Source organism: Trichosurus vulpecula, chromosome 2 (assembly GCF_011100635.1).
Source record: "Trichosurus vulpecula isolate mTriVul1 chromosome 2, mTriVul1.pri, whole genome shotgun sequence".
In the NCBI taxonomy this organism is placed as follows: domain Eukaryota; kingdom Metazoa; phylum Chordata; class Mammalia; order Diprotodontia; family Phalangeridae; genus Trichosurus; species Trichosurus vulpecula.
In genome coordinates, this window is record NC_050574.1 from 218,753,341 (window position 1) to 218,778,564 (window position 25,224).

The window sequence follows — 25,224 nt, forward strand, 5'->3', positions numbered from 1 at the left end:
TTAGATGTCTGCCAAATACTTTCCCACCTCAATTTCACTAATCATGCCCTAATCACAAAACTTATACATCTAGTTTGAAATGGTCTAAAACTGATTACTGAATCACATGATAAAGAACATTAGAAAACAATGACTTAGAGATTTACTTTACACTTATATACATGGAATTTTCTTCATAATAATTTCATTTGCTAAATATTTCCAATCTGAGACATGATACCAATATCTTTTTTTATTTCGAATTTGTTTCCTAGCAACATTTCTTTCATTTTCTTTTAAAAAATAATTTGTGTTAGATTTCTTTTCATATTTTTATAAACAAGATAGTCTGAATTTGGTATTATGAGAAATTTGATATCTGGTATCAAAGGTACTATGTAAAACTTATAAGTGAACTGACCTTGTTATCTGTTTCACAATAAACAAGAGCCTCTTTGTAAAATTTAATTGATTTCTCATAGTCTCGCTGAGCAGCAGAATGTTTTGCAATCTCTGCACAAATTTCAGCTGCTAACTGTTTCTGTGTGGGAACTGCATCTGGCTGCTCCATTTGAACACGTTTTAGGACTCGGGCTTGTAATTCTCGAGCCTGAAAGCAATAAAGGATGATGACATGAGAAAGGGAAAGAGGGAAAAGAAAAGAAAAAGTGAATTCTAAATAAGTAATTTATAAATAACTATCACATAACATTTCATTTCCCACATCATTGAACTGGTAGTTTGCAAACAAAATGCCTTTCCTGTATCTCATTTTGCATTCATAATTCATTTAAAGTAAAAATATCCAATGACATTTTTTGCAAGTAAGACAACCTGTATTTTCTTTTGAAGCATATATAAAAATTTAAAAAGTCCTTCTGAATGACATGAGCAAAAAATATCATTTTATTTTTAGTTACATTTATATAGCACCTAAAGTTTATAAATCATTGCTTATATTATCTCAATTGCTTCTCACAATAGTGTATGTGTCTTTCCACAACCCCTCCAACAGTGAATTTTCCAACTTTTTGTTACCTTGGTTGCTCTGCTGGGTCTAAAGTAAAAAATTTCAGAATTGTTTTGATCTGCATTTTTCTTATTATTAGCAATTTGGACTAGTCTTTCATGTGGTTGTTTATAATTTACAATTATTTGAAGAACTGTTTGTTCATATCCTTTGACCATTTATCTATTAGGGAATGATGGAGTCTTAAATATTGTGTTAGTTCTCTCTATATATTTGAAATTAGCACTGAATCAGAGATATTTGATGCAAATATTTTCCCAACTGACAGCTTCCCTTCTTACACTAGTTGCATTCATTAGGAGTGAAAAAGCTTTTCAATTTTGCGTAATCAAAAATATTCTATGTTTTGTAATGGTTTTGATTCCCTTATTTGATCCAGTACTCCTGCCCTAGGCATAGCTATGAAAAACACTTTATCTAGTTCTCTTTTATTTTTGGAGGGGGGAAGGCAGGGCAATTGGGGTTAAGTGACTTGCCCAAGGACATCTAGCTCTCTTTATCAAAAATTAAGTGTATTTATGTACTCTATTTCTTACACCATCAGAACTATCCCAAATATATCTTACACTACCCCTTCAACAGCCATCCCATATAACAAATAGTATTTTTTTAGGGACTTATGATCTTTAGGTTGTCTCTACGGCCTGTCTTCAAGATCAGCATGTTTTGCTTACATAGTAAGCCTATTTTCTTTTAATGTTATTGTTCGCTTTTCTTCTTCTAGACTGTCCTTCATTTCTGTATATTCGCATTCCCAGTCTATTGTTTCTTTGGGGATACTTGCCATTGCAGACTCCATCTCTTCTATTATTTATTTTCTATTCAGTATTTCTATTATATCATTTTTTGCTATGCAGGCCATAAATTCAATTCTTGTAATTCTCATTTCCTTTTTTAGGCACTCAGGAACAGTGTATTGTGGTTCCATATTCTTGTCACATTCCACAGGATCCTCTGTTTCATTAAGTGTTGGATCATTTTCTTAATTCACAGATGCCTGAACCAATTTACTAGATCTGGAGGTCCTATTTCTTTCTTCTGTTAATGATTTTCCTGTCGATTTGTCTGTTTATGTTCAAGGTCTTTGCACTGTCCTGTTCCTGAGACCTTTGGTACTTTCCAAGTCTTTTTTTCCCTATTACTCACTTTCTGAGTATCTGACTCACTCCCCTCTGATGGTAGTTTCTTTGCTGAATCTCAAAGTGTTTCAGCCTCCTTCTGTGCTAGGCAATTCACAGGACACCAGCTTAGGTCTCTGCCCCAGGTGACTTCTGGGTGGACAGAACTAGCCCTCGCTGGATGCTGAGTATTGTCCCTCAATCTTGGAATGCTGCACAGCCTGCACATACTGTGCCTGTCCCTGTATCCTCTTCTGTTTCCTTCATTTCTCAGCATTCCGGTCAGGCACTAACAGTTCAGAGAGCTGCCATCCTGGTGCTGTGAGTGTGATTTTTGTAGTATTGGTGTTTGAGGCTCTAGGAGGGAAGAGTGGGATGTGGTGTTGAGCTCCATTTTAAGCCCAGACATGTCTTGCCCTTTTCACTGTGTTTCTGGCTCTCCGGCAGACATTTTTGAAGCACGTAACTAACACTGCCTGCCACAGTGCTATTGCGCAGCCCCAGGGAACTTCCTTACTCTGGGGTATGGCAGAGGCATGCTGGTTATTTGTCCTGGCCAAGGCAGATTTCCACAGCCTTGAGCTGGGATCTCCATGACACTAGAAAGAAAGAGATCATAGCGTTTGCTAGGGCAGGTGTGCTAGGGCCATGGACCGTGGGTAAGGGGTGAGCAAAATGCAGAAATCAGTTCAAGTGTTTTTTTTGGATGTTCTAAATTATGGAAACAATGGAAACTTCTTTATCTTTAGTGCATATTTTCTGTTTTGAATATGAGAGGTTGAGGGACATCATATTTCCCAGAAGTCCCGGTTCTCATCTAATTTATTTTCAATAGTGTGATTTTTAATACATTATTCAAGTCACACATAAATTTTCATTTCAACATAGCATATGGTGTGAAATGTGAGTCTAAACATTAATTTCTGCTACAATCCTTTCCAGTCTTCCCAGCAGCTCTTGTCAAATAGAGAGATTTTCCCAAGTAATTTATGTTCTTAAGTTTATATAACACTGGGTTATTGAGTTAAATTTTACTCAATTCTTACTTTAATGTTTCAGTGAGCAAGTCTTCTATTTTTTGTTGTTGTTATCACTGTTGTTCAGTTCTTTCAGTTGTGTTCAACTCTTTGTGACCCCATTTGGGGTTTCCTTGGCAAAGATAACAGAGTGGTTTGCCATTTCCTTCTCCAGCTCATTTTACAGATGAGGGAACTGAGGCAAACAGGGTTAAGTGACTTGTCTAGGGTCACACAGCTAGTGAGTGAGGCCAGATTTGAACTCAGGAAGATGAGTCTTCCTGACTCCAGGCCTGGCACTCTATCCACTGGGTCACCTAGCTGCCCCTTCTATTTTTAATTAATAGCAAATGATTTTGATGAGTACTATTTTATAATTTGAGGTCTAGAAGTATTAATCCCTCTTCATTCCTACTTTAAAATATTATTTCTCTTGAGAGTATAGCTTGTCCAAATGAATCTTTTTATTATTTTTCTCTAGCTCCGTAAATTCTTCTCTTGGTAATTACATTGGCATAGCACTAAATCTGAAAATTAGGTTAAGTGGAATTGTCATTTTTTATTAAAATTGGCACAGCCCAAACATGAGCAATGAATATCCCTTCAATTACTTAAATCATTCTTTCTTTCTTTCAAAAATGTTTTATAATTGTATTTGTATGTATGCTTTGGTAGAATAACTCTCAAATATTTAATGGGTTTTGCAGTTTTTGAATGGGACTCCTTTTTCTATTATATATTCCTGGATTTTGTTACTTATATGCAGAAATGTTGCTCATTTTCTTTATATACTACTATTTTATTGAAGCTATTGTTACAATTAGTTTCTTTCCTACTTCTCTGAGATTGTCTTATTGTGAATTCTTGAAGCATCTTGCACCTCGTGCAATTTTGAAATCAATTTTTGGTTCAGTTGTTGGGGTGAGAGGTGGGGGAAGGAGAAGGAATAACCACATTGTTTCCATGCATGCACATAGGTATTATATTTCCTCCATCATTGCATGTATACATATCTTATTTTTCCCTGCTGAACTGTAAGCTCTTTGGAGCTACTGACCATCATTCCTTCATTCTCAATTACTTAGCATGCTACCCAGAAATTTCTAGGAGATGTTCAATAAATGGTTGCTGAATTGTAGTGCACACTATTTTAAAACCGAAGAAAGTGATAATTTTAATAGAAAGTTCAATCTACTTATTTAACTGCATTGTGGCTGTTTAAGCAACTTCCACAATTTTCTAACATCTGCTGTATTTTTCTTCTGAAAATTCAATTTTATGCAAGAAGAAAATCCTTTCAAGTCAGCTATGAATTCTATCAAACTATTTAGGTGCCTATAATCCAAAGCTACACTGAAACACATCTTTATGCACACAAAAAAGTAATTCATACTTCCTATAAATGGGAAAGTGCAAAAAGAAAATTGACTTTTTAGGTAACAAAATAGTACATTCTCATTTTGTGTGAGCAAAGCATTGCCTCCCTACTACTTATCTCTCTACAGGAGAACTATAATTCTGTTATTGTTATCTAACGTTAGTGATGTCACTTAATCATATCTCTTTCCTTTAAGGGTTTGTCAAATGCACTAGCTGCTACATTGGGGCACAAAATAAAATAAAAAACCAAACAGTTATTTCAACAATATCTCAAAACTTTTAATAAAGTATTATTTTTAGTTATTCTAAACTAAAAGCAAAAAAGCTATAGAATGTTAAAGTTGGTTCCCTACTGTGTCTTAGTGCTCTCTGTCACTTTTAATAGACCAAGATACAGGCCTTAAGAGGTTCAGTTACTTGTCTGAGATCAAAGAACTAGACCTGGGACTAGAACCCATACTTCTTGACTTGAAATCCAGGGTTCTTTTCCATGACACTGTTTCAGTTTCAAAATAGTTATTCAGAATGTTAAAGCCAAAATGACTGCCATTTCATACAGCCTCTATATTTTCTGAATTTCCTTCTTATTGTAAACATTCCTCATTTAGGCCTATTTTTCTTGTCCCTGCTCTTCCTGATTCAGTTGGTGGGGCGGGTAGGGAGGAGGGAGAGGGGGTAACCACATTGTTTTCATGAATGCATACATGTATTATATTTCCTCCATCATTACCTGTTGCAATGCAATGATTGCTTCAGCAGGCTTTTCCATTTTGCTGTAAATTTTTGCTAGGAGAACTTGATAACGTCCATCTTCTATTAGAGCAGATAGTTCATTTACTATCAAGAAGTTAAATGTTCAAAAAAAGAAAAAATCATTTTAACTAAACAATAAAAATTAAAAGTATTTTTAAAGTTTTTGATTTCTCTTTTGATAAATGATTGATTTTCAAAGTATAGAGTGATAATTACAAAATGTCCAACAATAGTTTACATAAAAGAATCAGATGACAGATGATTAGATGATAACTGAATGTTAAGAACAAAAAGTCTATAAATACAAATGAAAAAACTTTAATTTACATTTGATCTTTCTTCATCTTTTCCTCCTTTTCAATGCTTTCCCCTACCCCCACTGGAATAACTGCTGTAGAGTACTGTGATCTCCTAACCTTCCTGCCAATGTATTCCTACCCATCAGCCCTCCTGTTTGGACACTAACCAACTACCTTTTCTCCTTCCTCCCATCCCTACCACCGTAGAAGAAAAACCAGAACTTCTTTCAACTCATAGCCACAGGCCCCACTTCCAGTGCTGGGCAGGACCCCTCCAGGCAAACCACCAGTCTCAAATAACTACTCATGCTTTTCGGATGAGCAAAAAATAACTAAATATAGTTCTACTGGTAAGATAGAGAACTTCCAGTCCTTATCAACTATCCTGTCACAGCATCCTGCCAGGACTTACTGCCTGATCTGCTGATACACCTCAAGGACTGCTGGGCTTTTCCATCAACTATGTAGCTAGACTCTCTGTTATGTGCTATCTCCTCAATAGGAGTGTGAGCTCCTTAAGGCCAAGGGCTCTTTCACTTTCCTATTTGTATCCCCAAGGCTTAGCACATCATAAATGTTTAATAAATTATTTTTCAATCGTTCATAAAAGATTTGATTACTGTTTAAATGAAAAAGGAAATTAAATATCCATATGTTACCCATAAGAAAAGAAGTAAAAGACACAATTTAAGTAAAGAATAGCAGTCTAATTTATGATTTCTACAACTACTGTTATGATTGAAAGTGGAAAAAAAGGACTCTGGTTTGAATATTACTTATAGAAAAGCTATCTATACTACTGTGGCCGAACACTGCTTCTCACCATTATCCAATTCAAAACTATTCTAGTACTTAACATTAAAATGATTAAAAACAAATGAGACAAAAACATTTAAATGAAAATTAACTGAGCATTTCATACCTTCAGCACCACTTCAAAATTCTGACCAACCTACACATTTTGTATAAAATTGCACTGTAGGCAACAGGTATGTTCTTGAAAAGTACACATTTAAGTCTTATAAATTGAATTTTATTTTAAATGCACTCAAGGTGCTAGCCACTTACAAGAAAGAAGGTTTTTAGAGTAACAAATCATTTTATAATGCAAATAATCATCTTCCCAGCAATTTGTTTTGGATTTTCAAATATGATGTTTTAGTGAAGAGTAATATACTTGAGTATTAGATAAAGAATTGTAAACACTGAGAATACTAAGATTTATGATTAAGTAAAAATTAAAAAAACTAAATTAGATAACTATGGCATGTATTATTTGAATTTAATAAGACATTCATACCAGGTTCATGGGCTAAAGCATGTTGAAGAACTTTCTCTGCTTTTTCGTAACGTTTCAGTTTTAATAAAAGCTCAGCCAGATCATAACAAAGAAAATTCTGTTGACCACTTTTCAGCGCAGCTTCATAGTAAGTGATTGCCTAAACACAAAACTCTTTTTAAGGGGGAAAGGCAATTTAAAAAGCATTCAACAATAGTTATTTTCAATTTACCACAAACAATAAATACATTAAAAACAATAACCAGACATAAGAAGATAATCTTGTTCAGATACATTTCTTGAAATAGCTTAAATTTTGTGAATTATGCATATGGAAAAAGGATTTAAAACTTCAAATATAACACATGACATCAAGCTGACATTTTTTTTAAGACTAGGTCTATTACCTAAGCTAAAGGTGGAGCAGCTACCCATGGGCCCAATCCCAATACTGTTCAGGATGGAAGCTTTAACTTGCTCCATTTTTTCCAACCTGGGCCAGTTTGTCCCTCCCAAGGCAACATGCTGCCCACTTTTGCTAGGGGTTGACCACATCTGTGCCAGACTCAATCCAGATAGCCACTGCAGCTCTGAACTCCTGAACTCAAGAGATATACTTACCTCTATCTCATTTAGTAGCAGGAATTACAGGCTATCTTATCAGCCCTAACATTCTTTCTTATGAGCAATTAATTCATTTACTGAAAACAAAATCCAAATGAGACTAAAGTTATGGCTTCAACTTCATAGACCAGTTAACCACACTGTGCTACAAGGCTAGATGTTGAATCATAAGGCTTATCATCTCATAAATGTGACAGTCCTCAAGAAATCTGGCAAGAGTATATAGGCAGTGTAAATCTGTAACTAAAAACAAATCAAAGTGTTTATTTACAGTGGATTTCAAAAGGAAGCAGGAGGACTAGGAACATTCATACTTTATCATATATGAATAGCAACTGCAATGTAACTTTAAAAATGGTGGTGTAGGCCTTAGTTTACTTAGTACTTAAGAAGCAAAAATCTACTATAAAAAACTGAAAAAAATATAATGACAAAGCTTTTGAGGTCAGTCAGCCACTCAGTCAACAAGCATTTATTAAGTGATCACTCTGTGTCAGGCCCTGAGCTAAGCGCTAGAAATACAAAGAAAGGCAACAGTTCAACCAATATATATTAAGCACCTGTGGTGTACACAGATAACTTTCCCAAACATTGGGGAAAACACAGTTTAATTAAGACACGATTCCTAATTCTAGGGATCTTACCATCTAAGTGGGGATAAGATACAGAGGTAATTATAATATGTAATAGTATGTGCATCACAAAACTCTTTGAAAGGGCAGGTCTGAGGGGGAAAGTTTTATGGAAAGCAAGAGATGAGTCCTATAAAACTTCCCAGAGGAAGTGATATTTGTCTTGAACTTTGAACAGTCAGTCAATAAGCATCACTATGCGCTAAGTACTTATTTACTATATGCTAAGCACTGGGGATTCAAAAAGAGGGAAAAGATAGCGCCTGTACTTAAGGAGCTCAGTTAGAGGACGGAGAGGAATTTAGCAGGGGAAAAGTATGAGAAAAGATATTTTAGGAACACAGAAGAGAATGAACAAAGGTGGGAAGACACAGGGCACAAGTTGAGGTAGGTGGCAGAGCATAGTTCAGTTGGCAAAGAATACGAATAAGGTAGTCAGAAAAGCTAAGTGCCAGATCATGGAGTGATTTCAATACAAGGTAAAGAAGTTTGAACATTATTTAGAGGGCAACAGGGAGCCATTTAAGATTCTTGAGCAGAGAAGTGACATGACCAAACCTATGCCTTCAAAAATGAATACAAATTCAGTTTTGCAAATATCTGGTGTGTGCATATTACTTTTTGAAGGCCTACTCTATGTCAGAGGGCTTGGGAAATTTGGTCCTGTGGATTTATTCCCCACTATATAATATGTAAGTACCTTGGAATAGTTATGAGTCTTTACCAGGGCTTTCCCAATCTTACTCGCCAGAGTGCCATCTTTCGGGTTCTGCTTGAGAGCTTGCTCATATGCTTCTATGGCTTCTTCAGGCTAGAGGTGTCAGAAATAAGGAGAGATAAGAGTAATTAACTAGACGAGGCAAATTAACACAAGTCTCACACTCCCTCAACAGCCTATTAATTTGGGCTACTCTGTAAAGCTAGTTACATGTGTAGCAATACCGAGAAGCTGTATTTGTCTGACTGGCCAACATTCAAGAGTTAAAAAGGATCAGTCACCATCATCAGGGCTACTGGCATGTGAAGAATCAGCATAACTACAACTCATTCAACAGCATAACTACAACTTATTTGAAATGATCCCTTCTCTCCTAAGGCAGGGAATTGACAGAGTGTACTCTCTTATTAATTACACAGTAGAGCCTGAAACTTAATAATGAAGGACATTTTACCCATGTAAAGCTGACTGCCCCATTACTATGCTTAATCAAAAGGACTATTTATTATGCTTTTGGTGATCTTTTCCATTTTAAATTTAAAAAAAAATGCACACCTGGCTCTGAAATAAGTTCTGGTCATCTATTATACTACAATTTAATTTCTATAATTATTTGACATTGCAATGTCAAAATTCCTAAATCATTCTCATTAATGTGGAGCTGTTCCTTGAACGATGTTGAGCACAAGTGCCCATGCCTGCACATTCTGCACAATTCACATACCTCCCCTCACCTAAATTCATGATGGAGTTCACTCTACCTGCTTGAGGTCTTACTCTCTGCTTTCTCCTATATGATGAGGATACCACTTAAATACATAGGCTGTTCATTGGTTATTGCTTGCTCCTGTCACATGACATGTGAATATGCATCTTGTTCAATTATATGTCTCCTGTGACATTTTACTTCACTTCTTTATCATAGTTAATTTTTTGCTAATGTATTTTAGCCAGCTTACTCATATACACTAGAGTGATATTCATCTTTACTCTTTGAAGACTGTAGTGTTCCATGACATACAGCCATGTAATAATACTGGAAGAATTATTATACAGTTAAGTGATACAGTGCTGGATTTGAAGTCAAGAAGACCTTCAAATCCTACCTCAGACACTGCTCAGTTATGTGGCCCTGGGCAAGCTGCCTGATATTTTTAGCCTCAGTTTCCTCATCTGTAAATTAGGGATGATAATAACACCTGTATTACAGGGTTGGTGTGAAGATCAAATGAGATAACATATGAAAAGGGTTTGGTAAATATAAAAAGGTAAAGATTACTGGTTGTGAAAGCCTCACTGAAGATGTCCTCAGTGTGTGAGTGTAGATGATTTCAATAAATATATTTTATATAGACAGTAGGCTGTTAGATGATGTGTTCTTTTGTTTTGGGGGGAGGAAGTGGTGGTGAGTATTAGCACCACCTTTTTTTACATGAAGCCTTTCCATATTCTCTACATAGTTGCTAGTACCTTATTCCTTAAACTACCTTATTTTTTATTTATATTTTGCATATATTTTATACACACACACACATATGGTCTTAATGAAAGCACTTAAGCTTCTTGAGGAAAGACCGTTTCATTTTTGTCTTTTTAGCTCCTATATCTGGCACCCGGTAGGCGCTAAATAAATGTTTGTTCAATGAGTGAAGTTAACAAAATATGAGTTTTTTTCTTCACTCCTTTGGTATCTTCTTTTAATATACCTTGTGAATTGATCTCTCAGTACCCTCTATAGATACTTGGTCTAATCTAGCTGCTTTTCCAATCTTTATTCTCTTTAGTGCCATTTCTACAACCTCTGAAAGCACATCTGGAACTATTAATTAGAATCCAAGTGTGGTGGCTATAATGTTTTTGACTGCTTAAAAAGTTTGTTTCTTCTATTTGATGTCTTTCATTTTCATCCTTAAATATCATTTGCTTAGTTGGCTGGATTTCTTGCTGAGCTTTATTTAAACTGGTTTATTGTTTATAATGGAGAAGTATAGATTTTCAAATGTTATGACATCTTTTCCTCATTTTTATTCTTCTACCTTTGCACTAATTTTGATCTGTGCTCTAACAAGGGGACATTACTTTTACACAGGCATCTGATTCAGCCATGACTTCCCAACATCAATAACAAGTCACATCTTGTCTGTGAAAACAGAATCAACAGTATATCTCAACAATTAACAGTAATGATTAACAAATTATATGGTCTTATAGTTTTTACTACTTTATCTTAACTATTTTGTGCTACTCCATAAGAATAATCAATTAGAGTCAGAAGCACTGCAAGTTCTTACCTCTTGTATGTTCATGTATGCATCACCAAGGAGAAGAAAAGTATGAGGATTGGGCAATTTTTCTACAAGGTCTCTGGAAGACAAATTTTACCGATTAAATTATTTTTAATAAGTATGTGCAAATATCTGTCTAATCTTAAAACTTACTTGTTCTTCAAGTCTAGGTATATGATTTAGATAAACTAATATGTACTGTAATGCACTTACTATGTGCTTTACGTTGAACTATTTTTAGGGTATAAACTTATAAAAGATTATAGTCAAATTCTATCATAAACTATAACATCAAATATCTCTTCTTAAATAGGGAAAATACTCAAAGTATACCAGTAAAATCTTGATTCAAGCTGAGGGAATTGGGCATTCTATTTAAGTGAATTTTCTGACTTAATGAGTATTAACTAGAAATTCTGTTTTGTTTCAAACCTTATTATATTTAGAAAGCTTTCTAAAGTATATGAAGCTAGTTTTTTGCTTTTAGCAACTAGGTCAGGTAAATACTTGTTCTTTGATGATGCAGATTATTGGAGCATCTAGATAGTACAGTGGATAGTGTACTGGACCAGGAGGACCTGAGTTCAAATCCAGTCTCAGCTACTTACTGTGTGACCCTAGCTAAGTCACTTAACCTTTACCTCAGTTTAGTCATCTATAAAATGGAAATATCAATAACCAGTGTTGTTGTGAGGTTAAAAAGAGATATTTGTAAAGTACTTTGTAAACTTTAAAGCTTCATATAAATATTGTCTTTTCTCTTCAGTCACATCTGAGAATACTTTCGGAAGTCAGTAAAATCTCCCTTATCCAGAATCATATGAAAATGTTCCATTCTGGAAAAATTAAGTTTCTGGATACTTAAGCCTTGAATATTCTGAATCTTTTTCATTCTTTTGATGGAAACCTTTCTAAAATGCAACATATATATAAATATCCCTGCCTTCCTAAAAAAGAGAAAACTAAATATAACTCTTCTTCATGACTGAGGGTTATCATTTTGAATACTAAACACATTCATGTCCATTACATGTAGATAGTGTACAGCAATGTATAAGTGCAAAGACTTCAGAACTTGTTTTCTTCGGGCAAAAAATCTTGATATATTTTTCATTTTTGGTCATTCATCTTTCATGAAGATATGCAAAGCACAGGACTTCCTGGATGGTATAACATGACTAACTTTATGCAAAATTAATTAGTGAATTAAGAACAGAAGTAGCCTCCCCAGTGGTTTTCTCTCACTCAATTTTTTTTTCCTTCACCACTATCAATACCTTTTGATGGGTCAATGGTATTTAAAATATAATTTCTGTGCTGCTAATAGAGAGGACCGCAAATAACACTAACATCCAACATTCTTTCACATTTGCGACTTGTTCATAGATATGAAGAACTGTTTTGTGTTAAGAATTTAGGTTATGAATGCTTTGGGGATAGTTTCTCTCAATGTTTACAAGTTCTGGTGCTTACTAAATATTTGCCAGTTGATTGTCAGTCAAAAACCATTTATTAAGCACCTACTACATACCAAGCACTATGCTAAGTGCTGGGCATACAAAGAAAGGCAAAAGACAATCTTTGATTTCAAAAAGCTCAGAGTATAATGAAGGAGACAGCATATAGTATAAACAAGCTACATACAAATTACCTAACTTTTGCTCCAAGTTCTTGCTCCTTTGCTTGAACTTGCCCAAATTGCCTAAGGCTTTGAAAGGATTTCACCCTTAGGTTAAAATACTGTTGACTTTGAAAATCTCTAAATTTTCCACTTAGGGATTGACAAACTCCCCCCTAGTCATACCCTCCCCATTTCAGTGATTCTGAACCACCTTAGGACATCAACTAAACCCCATTACCCATTCTGCACTGCCCAAGTCCTTATTCCCATTTCCCTCAACTCCTCTCTTCTCTAACCAAAAGCTATCACTATGCTCTCTGGAATGCCTGCTTCATAAGGCAACAAATTTGCTTTCATCTGAAATCCTTTCTTTTACCACTCTTTACCTCTTTCTGATTGATGCCTCTGAGACCTGGCTCTGTCCAGATGACACAGGCCCCATGGTCACCCTTTCCAGCAATGGCTACACTTTTCACTCATTCCTCCCAACTCACTGGTGGAGGTGGGGAGTTGGAATACTTCTTGTTCCCTACTGCCACTTCCAGGTTCTCCTCCAAATCCATCTCCTCCTTTGAGATTCATGCAATCCACATCTATCAACCAACCAAAACCCTGGTAGCTATTGCCAACAGATCTCCAGAATGCTCCTCCTTTCCTCAATGAGTTCATTAACTGGCTCACAAACTTTTTCTCCTCTCCAACTCCTACCTTCATACCAGGGAACTTCAATACACAAATTGATATTCCCTCCAATACCCTAACTTCCTATTTTCTCAACTTAATCCTTTCCTATGACTTACTCCTCCATCTCACATTAACCACACAACACAGATGGTTATGGAGGCAGCTAGGTGGGACAACGCAGAGAGTGCTGCAGAGCATGAAGTTAAGAAGCCTTAAGTTAAAATCTAGCTTCAGACATTTATTAGTTGCGCTCCCAGGGGCAAGTCATTTTACCTCAGTTTCCTCAACTGTAAAATAGGGATAATAATAGCACCTACTTCACAGAATTGTGAGAATCAAGAGACAGTATTTATAAAGTGCTTAGTAAGCGCCTGACACATATTAGTTGCTGTCTAAATGCTACTTATCATTGTTGCTACTGTTATTATACCCTTGATCTTGCCGTGACCCATAAATGCATAACCTCCATGTACATGAACTCACCTTCTATTGACTTTCTTCCCCTCCCTCTGCCTTCTAATACTAAACCCTGCCCTTTGTCTATACTGTGACTTTCAATCCCTTGATTTTTCAGTTTTGTCCCAGGCTATAACCTCTGTACCAGCCACACTTTTCTCCTTTCCCCATCCTGAACCAGTTCAACTCTACACAATGGCCTCTTCTCTTGAATCTCTTGCCTGTTATCTTATTGCCGATTGTGTCCTGCCAAGTCTCAGTCCTAAGGTTACTCCCATTATCCATTGCCTTCACTTATATGCTGAATAAAGAGAAAATTATACAACCATTCTGACTAAATCCAATACAGATTTGTGTTACATATCCTATACTGGTCCTTCACTGTAATAAGTCGATCCTTTTTACCTCCCTAAAAAACTCACTAACCCCCTCACCACAGTGGCTCTTCCAAACCTTTTTACCCCTCCTGAAAATTCCCATGGCTCCCCTACCCCCTCTCAACTAAGAACCTTGTCTCATATTTCACTAAAAAAAATGAGGCCATTTGCCATGAGCTCCCTCTTTCTTCTCCTCATCTCATATATCTAGGAGGCCTTTTGCCATTATCTCTGTCTCTAGATCTGTCTGACATCAATAAGTGGGTCTTCTTGCCAAGCCTAACCCCTCTACATGTACAAGTGATCCCATTTTATCCCATCTCCCTATCTACTTTGCATACAAACATTCCCATGCCTCCCTCATCAGCAAAAATCCCTTTCCATCCCTGCTAACTTCATATCTCTCCTGTATTTTATGGCTAAACTCCACAAAAAGAGTTTAGTCCAACTCCAAAAGGTTAATTGGGGCAGAGCTGTTGAGGAGTTTAAGTTTTGGGCACAGTGATTTCATATGAATTTGTGGAAGGCATAAGAAGAAATAGAAAGTAACAGCCTAGGTAAGGTTAGGTCTTTGGCCTTAGTCATTCTGGGGTTTTCCAGAAGGCTATCAGGAGCATTAGCATATTCACCTTCATTTTATATGCATATGGCAGGGAAATAAAATTTAATAAATCCAGTTTCTCTGAAACTCCTCATACTGGTCTCCTTCACCCTCCCTCCCATCTCCCACACAATAGAAGTCAGATCTTTGTGAAATTTTCTTAAGACTACGCATAGTGGAAAGAACTCTGGATTTGGAGTCAGACTTTAAATCATGGTTTCAAATCCTGGTTCATAAACCTCTGTTTTTGGCCAAGTTATTTCCATTCTCTGGGGCTCGATTTCCTTATCCATAAAATGAGAGAATTAGACTAAATTTATTCATTCAGCAAGTAGTTATTCAGTACCTATAATGTGTGAGCCACTGCACTAAGCACTAAGAATATCAAGACAAAAAATTTAAAAGAAGCAATTTTTTGCTTTAAGAAACTTAATAGTCTAATAGAGGAACTTATTTTTGGTCTCCTTCAGAAATAAATAAATTATTTACTTTGTCTATATCTTGTTTTTGTCCAGGATCATACATGATTTATACCTAGTAGATTATAAATCCCAGAAATGGTGTCATTTTATTTTTTTTTAGCACATGGCCTCAATGGTTTGACTTACTAGGTATGACAGGTGAAAATACATCCTTAGGCCTCAGTTTTCTCATTTGCAAAATGACTGAATTGGATTAAATGATCTCTGATGTTCCTTCTAGTTCTAAACATGTGACTTTATGAACACTCTGGAGACATGATACTGAGCCATAATTTTCTTATTAATATTTAACACTGAAGGACATTTCAAACATAAGCAACAGAAAAAATGGCATCTTTAATGTTATAACAGGAATTAAAGTCATAAATAAGGTATTCTAATAATTTAAGCTATTAAAAGTTTAAAACGTGACAAAAACTTTTGGGATACCTTATATAGCACCAACATAGATTCATTTTTTTCAGGAAACCTATCTAATAGTAATCAATATTCTAAAAAAAATACCCTATTCCACAACGATGGGTAATGAAATTACAATGGGAACCATGGCATTAAAAACATTCAAACACACCAACAAGAAGTCACGTTTATATAGTACTTAAAGCTCTATAAAGCACTTTCTTCACAGCAACTTTTATACATCGATCCTCATGATAACCTTGTGAAGTAAGAATTATAGGTATAATCTCCATTTTACAGATGACAAGACTGAGGAACACAAAGATGAAGTGACTTTGCCATGGTTAAAAAACAGTGTCAAATGTTGATTTTAATTCCAGTGCTCTTTTTATTTTAGCACGAGAGAACCTTTAAGACAACATTTTACTTTACCAAATCCAATGCTTTTTTGTAGTAAAAACAAATGGGAAAGTGGGATCTTTTTTCTTGGTATCTTTCTTTAGGTCCACTGTGTTACACTGAAAATGAAATCTCCTGTAGAACACTTTTTGTGAAAGCATGACTTGATCAATGATGCTCTCAGTATGTAGATATAAATTATTCTTACGAAAGCTTTTCAGAGAAGAGAAACTAGGCACAAGAGTTGGCTTTTTAAAAAAATCATCTTTTTAGCACACAGTGCCTGATTCATACTAGATATTTAATAATGCTTGTTGATCAATTTATCCTTGGACAATCTGACTTACGTCAGTTGCCTGCCAACCTTTCTGCAAATTTGTTTTCCTCTCCATTTCTTCTAGATATTTCATAAAGTCATACCACTCAATCTTCAACTATCCTCCTCTGCAGGAATTTATAAATGCGTTTACATTCTAAACCAGCATTGTCCATAGCTGCCATTTCTCTCTGGTTGATAAGAAGGCCAAGTATTTGTTGACTCAGGCAGTCCCCTCCAGTTCTAAATCCGATGATCTTTCATCTAAACTTGCTTCCACATGACGGGCCCTCAATTATTTGAAGATAACTCTCACCCCCACCAACACTCCAAAAAAGGCTTCTAGCCTATAAATACGCAAAGCTAATTTACCTGAATTTGCTTATAGAAATCTTTTAACTTTTTAATTAATATTGAGTGACAGGGACACTCTCTGATCTTTAGTGAAATCCACTCATATAAAATTTGATTGGAGTGCTTTAATTTAGCCGTGTGCAAGTTGCAACAATATTTAATGGCATTAGCGGTCAGAATCTTCAAAGAATTTAAACACCTGCCTTTAATGAATTTTTCTATAAGAAAGGCCAATAGAGTATTGACCTATAAACATTTATGTAGACTATGAGGTAATACTTTCCATGCATAATACAGTGAATACATCCTCTATACTGCTAAACTACACATCACTTGGCATGCATAGGTGGGTGTGAACCATGACTCCAAGAGTTACTAGGTATGTTACCATGGGAAACTCACAATTTCTCTGAGTCTCAATCTCCTCATCTCCTTCTTGGATACTACAAGTACCTGAAGTATCCATTCCATAGGGTTTTTGTGCAGAACAAATGAGATAATAAATGTTAAGCACTTTATAAACTTTAAAGCACTAAATAAATGTTGGTTGCTACTACTACTAAGCATTCTGTTTATATTTTAAAGTCATTCACTACTTTGCCCCAACCTATCTCTTCACTTGCATTATATGTTAACCCCCATCCCACACTGTATGGCCTAGCCAAATTGACATTGTCTTTGTTCTTCACATGCATCATGCCATCTCCCATCTCTGTGGCTTTGCACTGGTTGTCTCCCATCCCTGAAATGAAGTCCCTCTTCATCTCTGCCCCCAAAGAAATCCTTCCAGATGCAGTTCAAAATACTACTTTTTACACGAAGGCTTTCTCAAATTCCTAATTTTAGTGCCCTCCCTTTATAGTTATACTATAGATACTTACACATGTACCTGATGTCTCATGTAATAGAATGTTAATCCTTGAGAGAAGGGATTGTTTCATTCTTCATCTGTATCCCCAATGCCTAGTGCAGCATCTGGCACATAAGGATAGGGATAGGGATTGGACTTGTGATTTAAGGGATATATAGTAACTCCTAGGTGAGGAAACTCCCTCTATTAATGCAGGTCAGCACCTTCTATGCAACTCTTAGTCTTGGAGAGTCATGTAGAACACTGGGAGACTTAGGTAACTTTGTCATAGTCATATGCTTACCCAGTTTACATACATTATTTGTGCCTGACCTGTAGTGGAGCATTCTAAGCTCGTACTGAACAGCCACAGTCGGACACACTGAAATGTGACTCTAGCATAGTGATATCATTTTGGTCTTCTTCGAGAATGAGAATGAAGGACAACCAAACATATTACCCAGTATTTGTCAGAGAAGGAACTTGAACTCAGGTCTTACTGGCTTCAAGGTTAGGTCTTTATCCATTGTGCTATGCTGGCAAATAGTAGGCATTTAATAAATACTTGTTGATTTATTGATATGATCATGCTATCAACTATTAAGGTACAAATGAATGTTTTTTATGCCCTTCCTGCTCTATAAAGGATAGAGACATCAGATAAGATACAGAATACTGCTTTTCCCATGCAGAGGTATTTTATCTACTGTATTTTTGTTGTGAGCTCTTTTTTTCCTCTGATATCAGGAGTGTCTGCTGTTCACTGACACCATAACCTTCTGTGCTTCTAATCTCTTACAAACTATTCCCTTTTCTTTTCTTTTGGGTCTCATGGTGTTTTTACTGGAATTCTCAGTTTTCATTTGTTACAGATAATACAAAGCCAATCTGCACGTTTCTTTCTCTTTGGCCAATGAACTGTTTTTGAGCATTGTGGGTATACTCTTTGACTCTTCAACATTATTTTGCAGTTTTCATTGTTTGGTGGTGCTTTGGGACTCCTATTTCAACACCAAAGGGTTGCTTTGTTTTATCCTCTGGCCTACTTCTAGGTTCAGTGACAATTCCACATGGCTAGCCTCCAAGCAAAGCTGAGGTTTTACTGTAGAGTACAGCTGAGATTAATTTGAATCTGTATTGTTATGATAAAAGCCTCTCAATAATGCTTTTTAAGAACTATAGTCCTTATATTTAAGTATTTTGCTATCATTTGCTTCTTTCTCCTAAAAAGGAATAATTAAAGCGATTCTACCTAAGGATTCCAGTTAGCTGGATCCAGTTAACTGAAGATTTCCTCTATTATCACAGTATTTCAGTGGATCCATGATTTCACTAATGTGGGTACCCCCTTCATCAGTGCACATTACAACTCATCCATGCCTTCTCATACTACATATTCTTGTCCTTGTTTTCCAGGTCTTCCACAGAGGTTCCACCTAATATAGTGAAACACTTTCTCTAGGTCTTTTTACATTTCTTAAATGTAAGAAGAGTACTCTGGCTGTCTATTTTATCCCTCCTTCTTGATACATGATTTCACACATCTTTTTCCTACCAGTCCCTTAAATCATTGGTTAAGCATAGACTGTCACCAGAAATAAGCTGCATCCTGTTTATGCCTACTATTCATGTCCTCATTACCCTTTGGGCCACCTGCAATGTTGATGGTTCATACAATATGATGTTCTGAGATTTGAAATAATATAGCTGAGACTGGTAGAACACATGGGTTAAAAAATGGGTCAGTGTGTTATGGTAAAGCTTTGAATGATTAAAAGCACTATGCATTTTCCTAAATGCAACCTAGTCTGCTCTATTCCTCTAACTCAATTCTGAACTCAGCTCATTGTACATCTGCAATGACTCTATCAAATATGTGCATTGATATATTCCCTCATCTAGCTACTAACAAAACTCTGAACAAAAGGCATTTTTCATTCATTTCATTTTTTCCAAATAGATTGCTAGCCAGATCTTATGAGTAATCACAGATCTCCTTGCAACTGCTGTTCTGGAGTTTCAAGCAATAGGTTAGTAACACCCAGAAACAGTAGCACTTGGAAGCCTTATCATCTGTACAAGGGTTCTTAACCTGGGCTTTATGAATTTGTTTTAAAAAATATTTTGATAACTGTATTTCCTTTGCAATCGTATATATTTCATGAACTTAAAAACACGCATAAGCTTCATAAGACTGCTAAAAGATCCTCTGACCAAGGAATTCCTCTTTCAAATATATGAGATATTATCATGATATGATATATATGACAGCATACCGTTATACTACTATGCAAACCAAAATGCTATTTTCTAGTATTGTCCCAATGAATGAGTTTTCCAGGTAACTAACCTTTTGGAGTGACAAGTTTCAAAAATTTTAAATGTGCTGGTGAATTTTTTTTTCCAAAAATGATTCCATATTTCTCTACTTTAGTAAAGAGTATATTAAACATTTATTGATGACCCAGCACTCTCATTATAAAAAAAATATTTCATTGTGTTTGAGCAATAGCTTTTAAAAGCTACTGGGGACATTTTGGCTTTAAAATGACCTTTCACTGAATCCCTCTAAATGATTATGCTTTTCTAGGATGAAATGCTTTTTTTCCTTTTTCTTGCATGTGACCTCTATTTTCTATGGGGTTGGTTTCTTGGCCATGCCCACTGCTACCTATAATATTACCAGTTTAGTCCTCTCCTGCTTCTCCTACCTTCTGTTCTTTTCTCTCCTTTCAGTTTTTCCTACTGTTTATTTCAGACTTCTTGGGTTGGTGCTCAGAGTTCAGCTTGACAATTATCACTATCCAATGAAAACACCCCATTTTTCTAGCTGAAAAACTGATTTAAAATACTATTTAGCACTTCTTACGGGGTTGTACCTAGAACCTGTTTTACCTTCTTATATATTCATGGTTATTTAGGTGACGGAATCTGTCATCTAAGATAGCTGAGGCATTACTATACTATTTGTAATTGCAATGGCCACAGATTCTGTCATGTTGGAAAAGTTCCTATCAGTGATGATTTGCAAGGAAAAAACTCAGGGTCTAGAACTTAAGTGCAGTGAGACTCTGGAAAGTAGAGTTAGCCACAGGAAGATTTTGTCATAAATAACCTTAATAATAAAGGAAAATTGGGGTTGGGGAAAATATAGTCACGGGAAGGGAGAATGGGGAAAGATAATCAGCACAGGACTTCGCCTTAGGGAAAAAAACACTTGAGAAATTAATTTCTAGTGACAACTTAATAATTTAAAAGAGACTGAAATAAACTTGTACCTGTAACAGCTGACATATAATTTCTTCTCTTTTCTATGCTTTAGATAAATGTCTGCCATTTTCTCTTTGGTTTCAACAAAATAAGGCTGCTCTGGTGTCACATTTCGGAGCATGCTTAAGGCTCGTTCAACCTCTCCTTGGGCAAGAACTAGGTCTGCATTAGCAATAGTAACACGCAATTCTTCAGGTGTTCCAGAAAATTCATTGATGGCATCTTGCAAAACTTTTGCTGCTTCATGCTATAAGGGTGAAATGACAACATTATCTTAACCAAAATCGTATATAAATATATGTACACCATACGGGATACATTTCCAATTATGAATAAGTGATATAAACTAAACTGTATAAATATCAGAATAAGAGGATGTAAAAAAGACAAGATGTTCACATACCCCACAAAAAAATAACAGAAAGACTAACATGGAATAAGGGTATTTCTTCCTCTGAGACAGTCAGAAAGGAAAGGAGATACAGTGATGATACTGGGAAGGAGTGGAGCAAGGGAGTTAAAGGAGTTCCCACCAGATGGCATGAATCTAGTGAAATGGTAAACTACATAATCTGTGATAGACAGGTGAAGATGATGTTGGGAATCTGAGAAAATCACAATGTCTGGAATCTCCTTGTGAGGGAAAGAGATAGAGAAGTATTAAACACAGAAAAAAAAGTTCTAAGCAGTAATGTCCAGTGAAACAATATTATTTTTATAACTGATATGCAAGGCAGTGGATAGATATATGATCCAAAAAGACCAAGGTTCATGTCCTGCCTCTAATACACACTATATGTATGACAATTAACAGGTTGGTTACTCTCTAAATGTCCCAGGCAATTCTCTAAGGCTGTAAGTTAAGAATGTAAATTAGAGTCAGAATATGCATTGGTGAAGAGTTCCCTAGACTACTGAAATCATAACCAAACAAAGCAAAATAAAATAAAATCAGTACAAACCAATTCTTATACTATAAACTATTGGCCATGAGTAAAAGAATGTTTGATTTCTTAAGTTTGTTGTTATAGGTATATCCCAATACATCTCCTAGTTATTATTTTCTAATATATTCTTAGGTTTATAGCATCTTTACTGTATTAACTCACTAAAGACTATAAGCTTGCTGAGGAAAGGACAAGAAATCATCATTCAGCTCCATTTCTTAAGCACTATTTCCCAGGTACTGTGTTAAGTTCGGGGAACATAAAGACAAAAAAATCATAGATTTAGAGCTAAAGGGAACCTCAGAAGCCACTGAGCCCAGTTCCCTCATTTTAGACATGAGAAAACTCAATCCCATAGAGTTTAAATGATTTGGCTAATCAGCCAACAATTGTCTGAGGTGGGACTTGAACCCAGGTCTTCCTGACTTCAAGCCCTGCACTCTATCCATTGCAGTACCTTCCTGACCTCAAGGAACTTATATCCTGTCAAGAGGAACAACTTGTACATATGCAAAAAAACCCAAGGAATGAATACAAAATAAATACAAGATAGCTGGAAGAAGGAGGGCATTAGTTGGTGTGGGAGTCATAAAAGGCTTCATGTACAAGATGGGACTTAAGTTGAGGCTTGATGAAAGTAATGGATTCTACAAGATGGAGAGGAGAGAATTTATGTCAGACAGCAATAGCAAGTGTAAAGCCCAGGGAAAGGGAGATGGAATGTAGAGTATGGGGAACAAGAAGGCTAGTTTGTCTACACTGTAGTATGCAGGAAGGGGAAACAATATATAAGGCTGGAAAGGCAGGTTGGGACCAGGGTGGCCAAACAGAAGAGCTTCTATTTTAACCCAGAAACCACAGGGCACCTGAAGTTTGAGACGGGGAGTGACATAGTTGGACTTGTGCTTAAAGAAAATCAATTTATTATCTGTGCAGAAAATGGAATGGAATGGGAAGAAATGATGCAAGAATTAGGAGACTGTTGTAATAATCTAAGTAAGAGGTGATGAGGGTCTGAACTAAAGTAGTCACTGTAAATAGTGAGAAGAGAAAAGATGCAAAAGATGTTGTGGAGGTAGAAATGACAGTCAATAAACAGTTATTAGGCACCTACTATGTGCTAGCTAGGCACTCTGTTAAGCCCTAGGAATCCAAAAGAAAGGCAAAAGACAATACTTACTCTCAAAAAGGTCACAGTCCAATGGGGGAGACAACATGAAAAAAATGTATATGGCTTTCAATAGAAGGGGGATTTTAGTTGGGACTCGAAGCAATACAGGAAAACCAGGGACAGCAAGGAGGCTAGTTTCCATGGATTAAAAAGGTACACAAGGAGGGGGGAAGGTGTAAGATCAAAGGGGAGGGAGAAAGGTGGGGAATGGCAGGTCATGAAGGGCTTGAATGCCAGAGAATTTTATATGTAATCCTACAGGTGATGGGGAGTCAGCTAAGTTTACTGAATAGAGGGATGACATACTCAGATCTATGCTTTGAGAAGGTAAGTTTGGCAGCTGAGTGGAAGATATAGACTACAGTGGGGAGAGACTGGGAGGCAGGGAGACCAAGCAATAGTGATAGGTTATAGCAATAGTCTAGGCATGAGGCTATGAGGGCCTGAACCAGGGTGGTAGCAGTGTTGGGGGGAGGGGTGGGAAGTATGCCAGAGATATTACACAAGCAAAATAATCCTCAGCCACAGGTTGGATATAGGGATTGAGAAAGAGTGAGGAGTTGAGTATGATACCTAGATTGTAGGTATGAGTGACTGGTAGGACAGTGGTACCCTTGTTAGTAATGGTGAAGTTAGAAAGAAAGGAGGATTTGGGGGGAAAAGTTTCTATTTTAACCCAGATGAAGAATTTGTTTTTGGGTAAGCTAAGTTTAAGATGTAAGACATCCAGTTCAAGATATATAATAGGCAGATAGTAATGTGAGAATGGAGGTCAGCAGAGAGGTCAGAGTTGAACAGCAGATTTAAGAATCATAGCATAGAAAGAGTAATTGAATCCATGGAAGCTGACAACTTCAACAAGTGAAACAGTATAGAGGGATAAGAGAAGAGGGCCCAGCACAGAGTTCTATAGTATACTCATATTTAGTAGATGTGATCTGGATGAAGATATGGTGAAGGAGACTGAAAAGAAGTGGTCAGATATGTAGGAAGAGAAACACAAGAATAGTGTAATGAAAATTTAGAGAGAATAAAGTTATCAAGGAGAAGAGGGTGATTATGTCAAAAGCTGCAGAAAGGTCAAGAAGAAAGAAAATTGAGAAAAGGTCATTGGATTTGGAAATAAAGAGATCACTGGTAAATTTGGAGGGACTAGTTTTGGTTAAATGATGAAGTCAGAAGCCAGACGATAGACTCAAAAGAGTAAGAGAAGAGGAAGTGGAGGTATTTATTGTAGACAGCCTTCACAAGGAGTTTAGCCACAAAAAGGAGGAAAGATATGGCACAATAGCTTGAAGGGTGGATCAAGTTAGGGTTTTTTCAGGATGAAAGAAATATGGGCATGTTTGTGGGCAGCAGGGAAGCAGCCAATAGAGAGAGATTGAAGTGAAAGAGTGAAGATGATAAAGGAGGCAATATGCTGGAGAAGACAGGATGGAATGGGATTACTTGTTCATGTAGAGGAGTTTGCCTTGTCAAGGAGAAGGGCCACCTCATTATGTGAAATAGGGGTGAAGGTGGAGACAGTGCAGAAGGCATCTGAGAGATGCGAATTGAGGAGGGGGAAAAAAGAAACATCTTGGTGAATAGCCTCAATTTTTTTTCTGTGAAATAAAAGGCAAGATTCTCAGCTGAGAAATTAGGGGATGAAGAGCAATGGGCTGTTGTGGTTAGGACATCAGTAAGTCAATTAGAGAGGAATAAAAGGATTGCCTTGCTGTGGTGAGGGCCCAGTTGAGTTTACATAACATAAATTTGAAATGGATTCAGTCAGGGTGGTTTTGTGACTTTCTCCAGCTTCATTTGGCAGTAAGTAGGTAGAAGTAAAGGCAATGGAAGGTAAGAGTAATCCAGGGCTGAGCTTGGTAGAGCACACTGATGACAGGATAAAGGGAAAAAGGATTTAAGAAAAAAGGGCAATGGAGAATTTAACTGGTTCACCATGGGATCAGGACATGAAAAGGAGGAAAGTAAATCCAGTGCAGGGGTGATGGCTTAGGAAAGAATAGTGAAGATGAAGAACAGGATTTGGAATTGCAAGGCAGAGGGAATGATAACAGATTGTGATCAGATAAGAGAATTTCAAAGTTCATCAACCTGGAAGTGGAGCATTTGTGGATAAAGGCAAGATCCAAGTAGCTGAAATGGGGTAGAACAGGTAATGGGAAATTGATCAAGATGAGG

The 25,224-nt window shown here is 36.4% G+C and overlaps 1 protein-coding gene across 1 annotated transcript in view; it reads right to left on the minus strand.

Annotated features, from left to right (window-relative positions):
- TTC21B (tetratricopeptide repeat domain 21B) overlaps window positions 1–25,224 on the minus strand; it is a 105,415-nt gene that overhangs the window by 31,315 nt on the left and 48,876 nt on the right. The window contains exons 15-20 of the mRNA XM_036746749.1: window positions 20,931–21,169; window positions 11,120–11,192; window positions 8,811–8,921; window positions 6,876–7,014; window positions 5,254–5,360; window positions 401–589 (exon numbers count right to left, since the gene is read on the minus strand). Coding sequence (XP_036602644.1) covers window positions 401–589; window positions 5,254–5,360; window positions 6,876–7,014; window positions 8,811–8,921; window positions 11,120–11,192; window positions 20,931–21,169 — 858 coding nt within the window. The remainder of the gene's footprint in view (window positions 1–400; window positions 590–5,253; window positions 5,361–6,875; window positions 7,015–8,810; window positions 8,922–11,119; window positions 11,193–20,930; window positions 21,170–25,224) is intronic.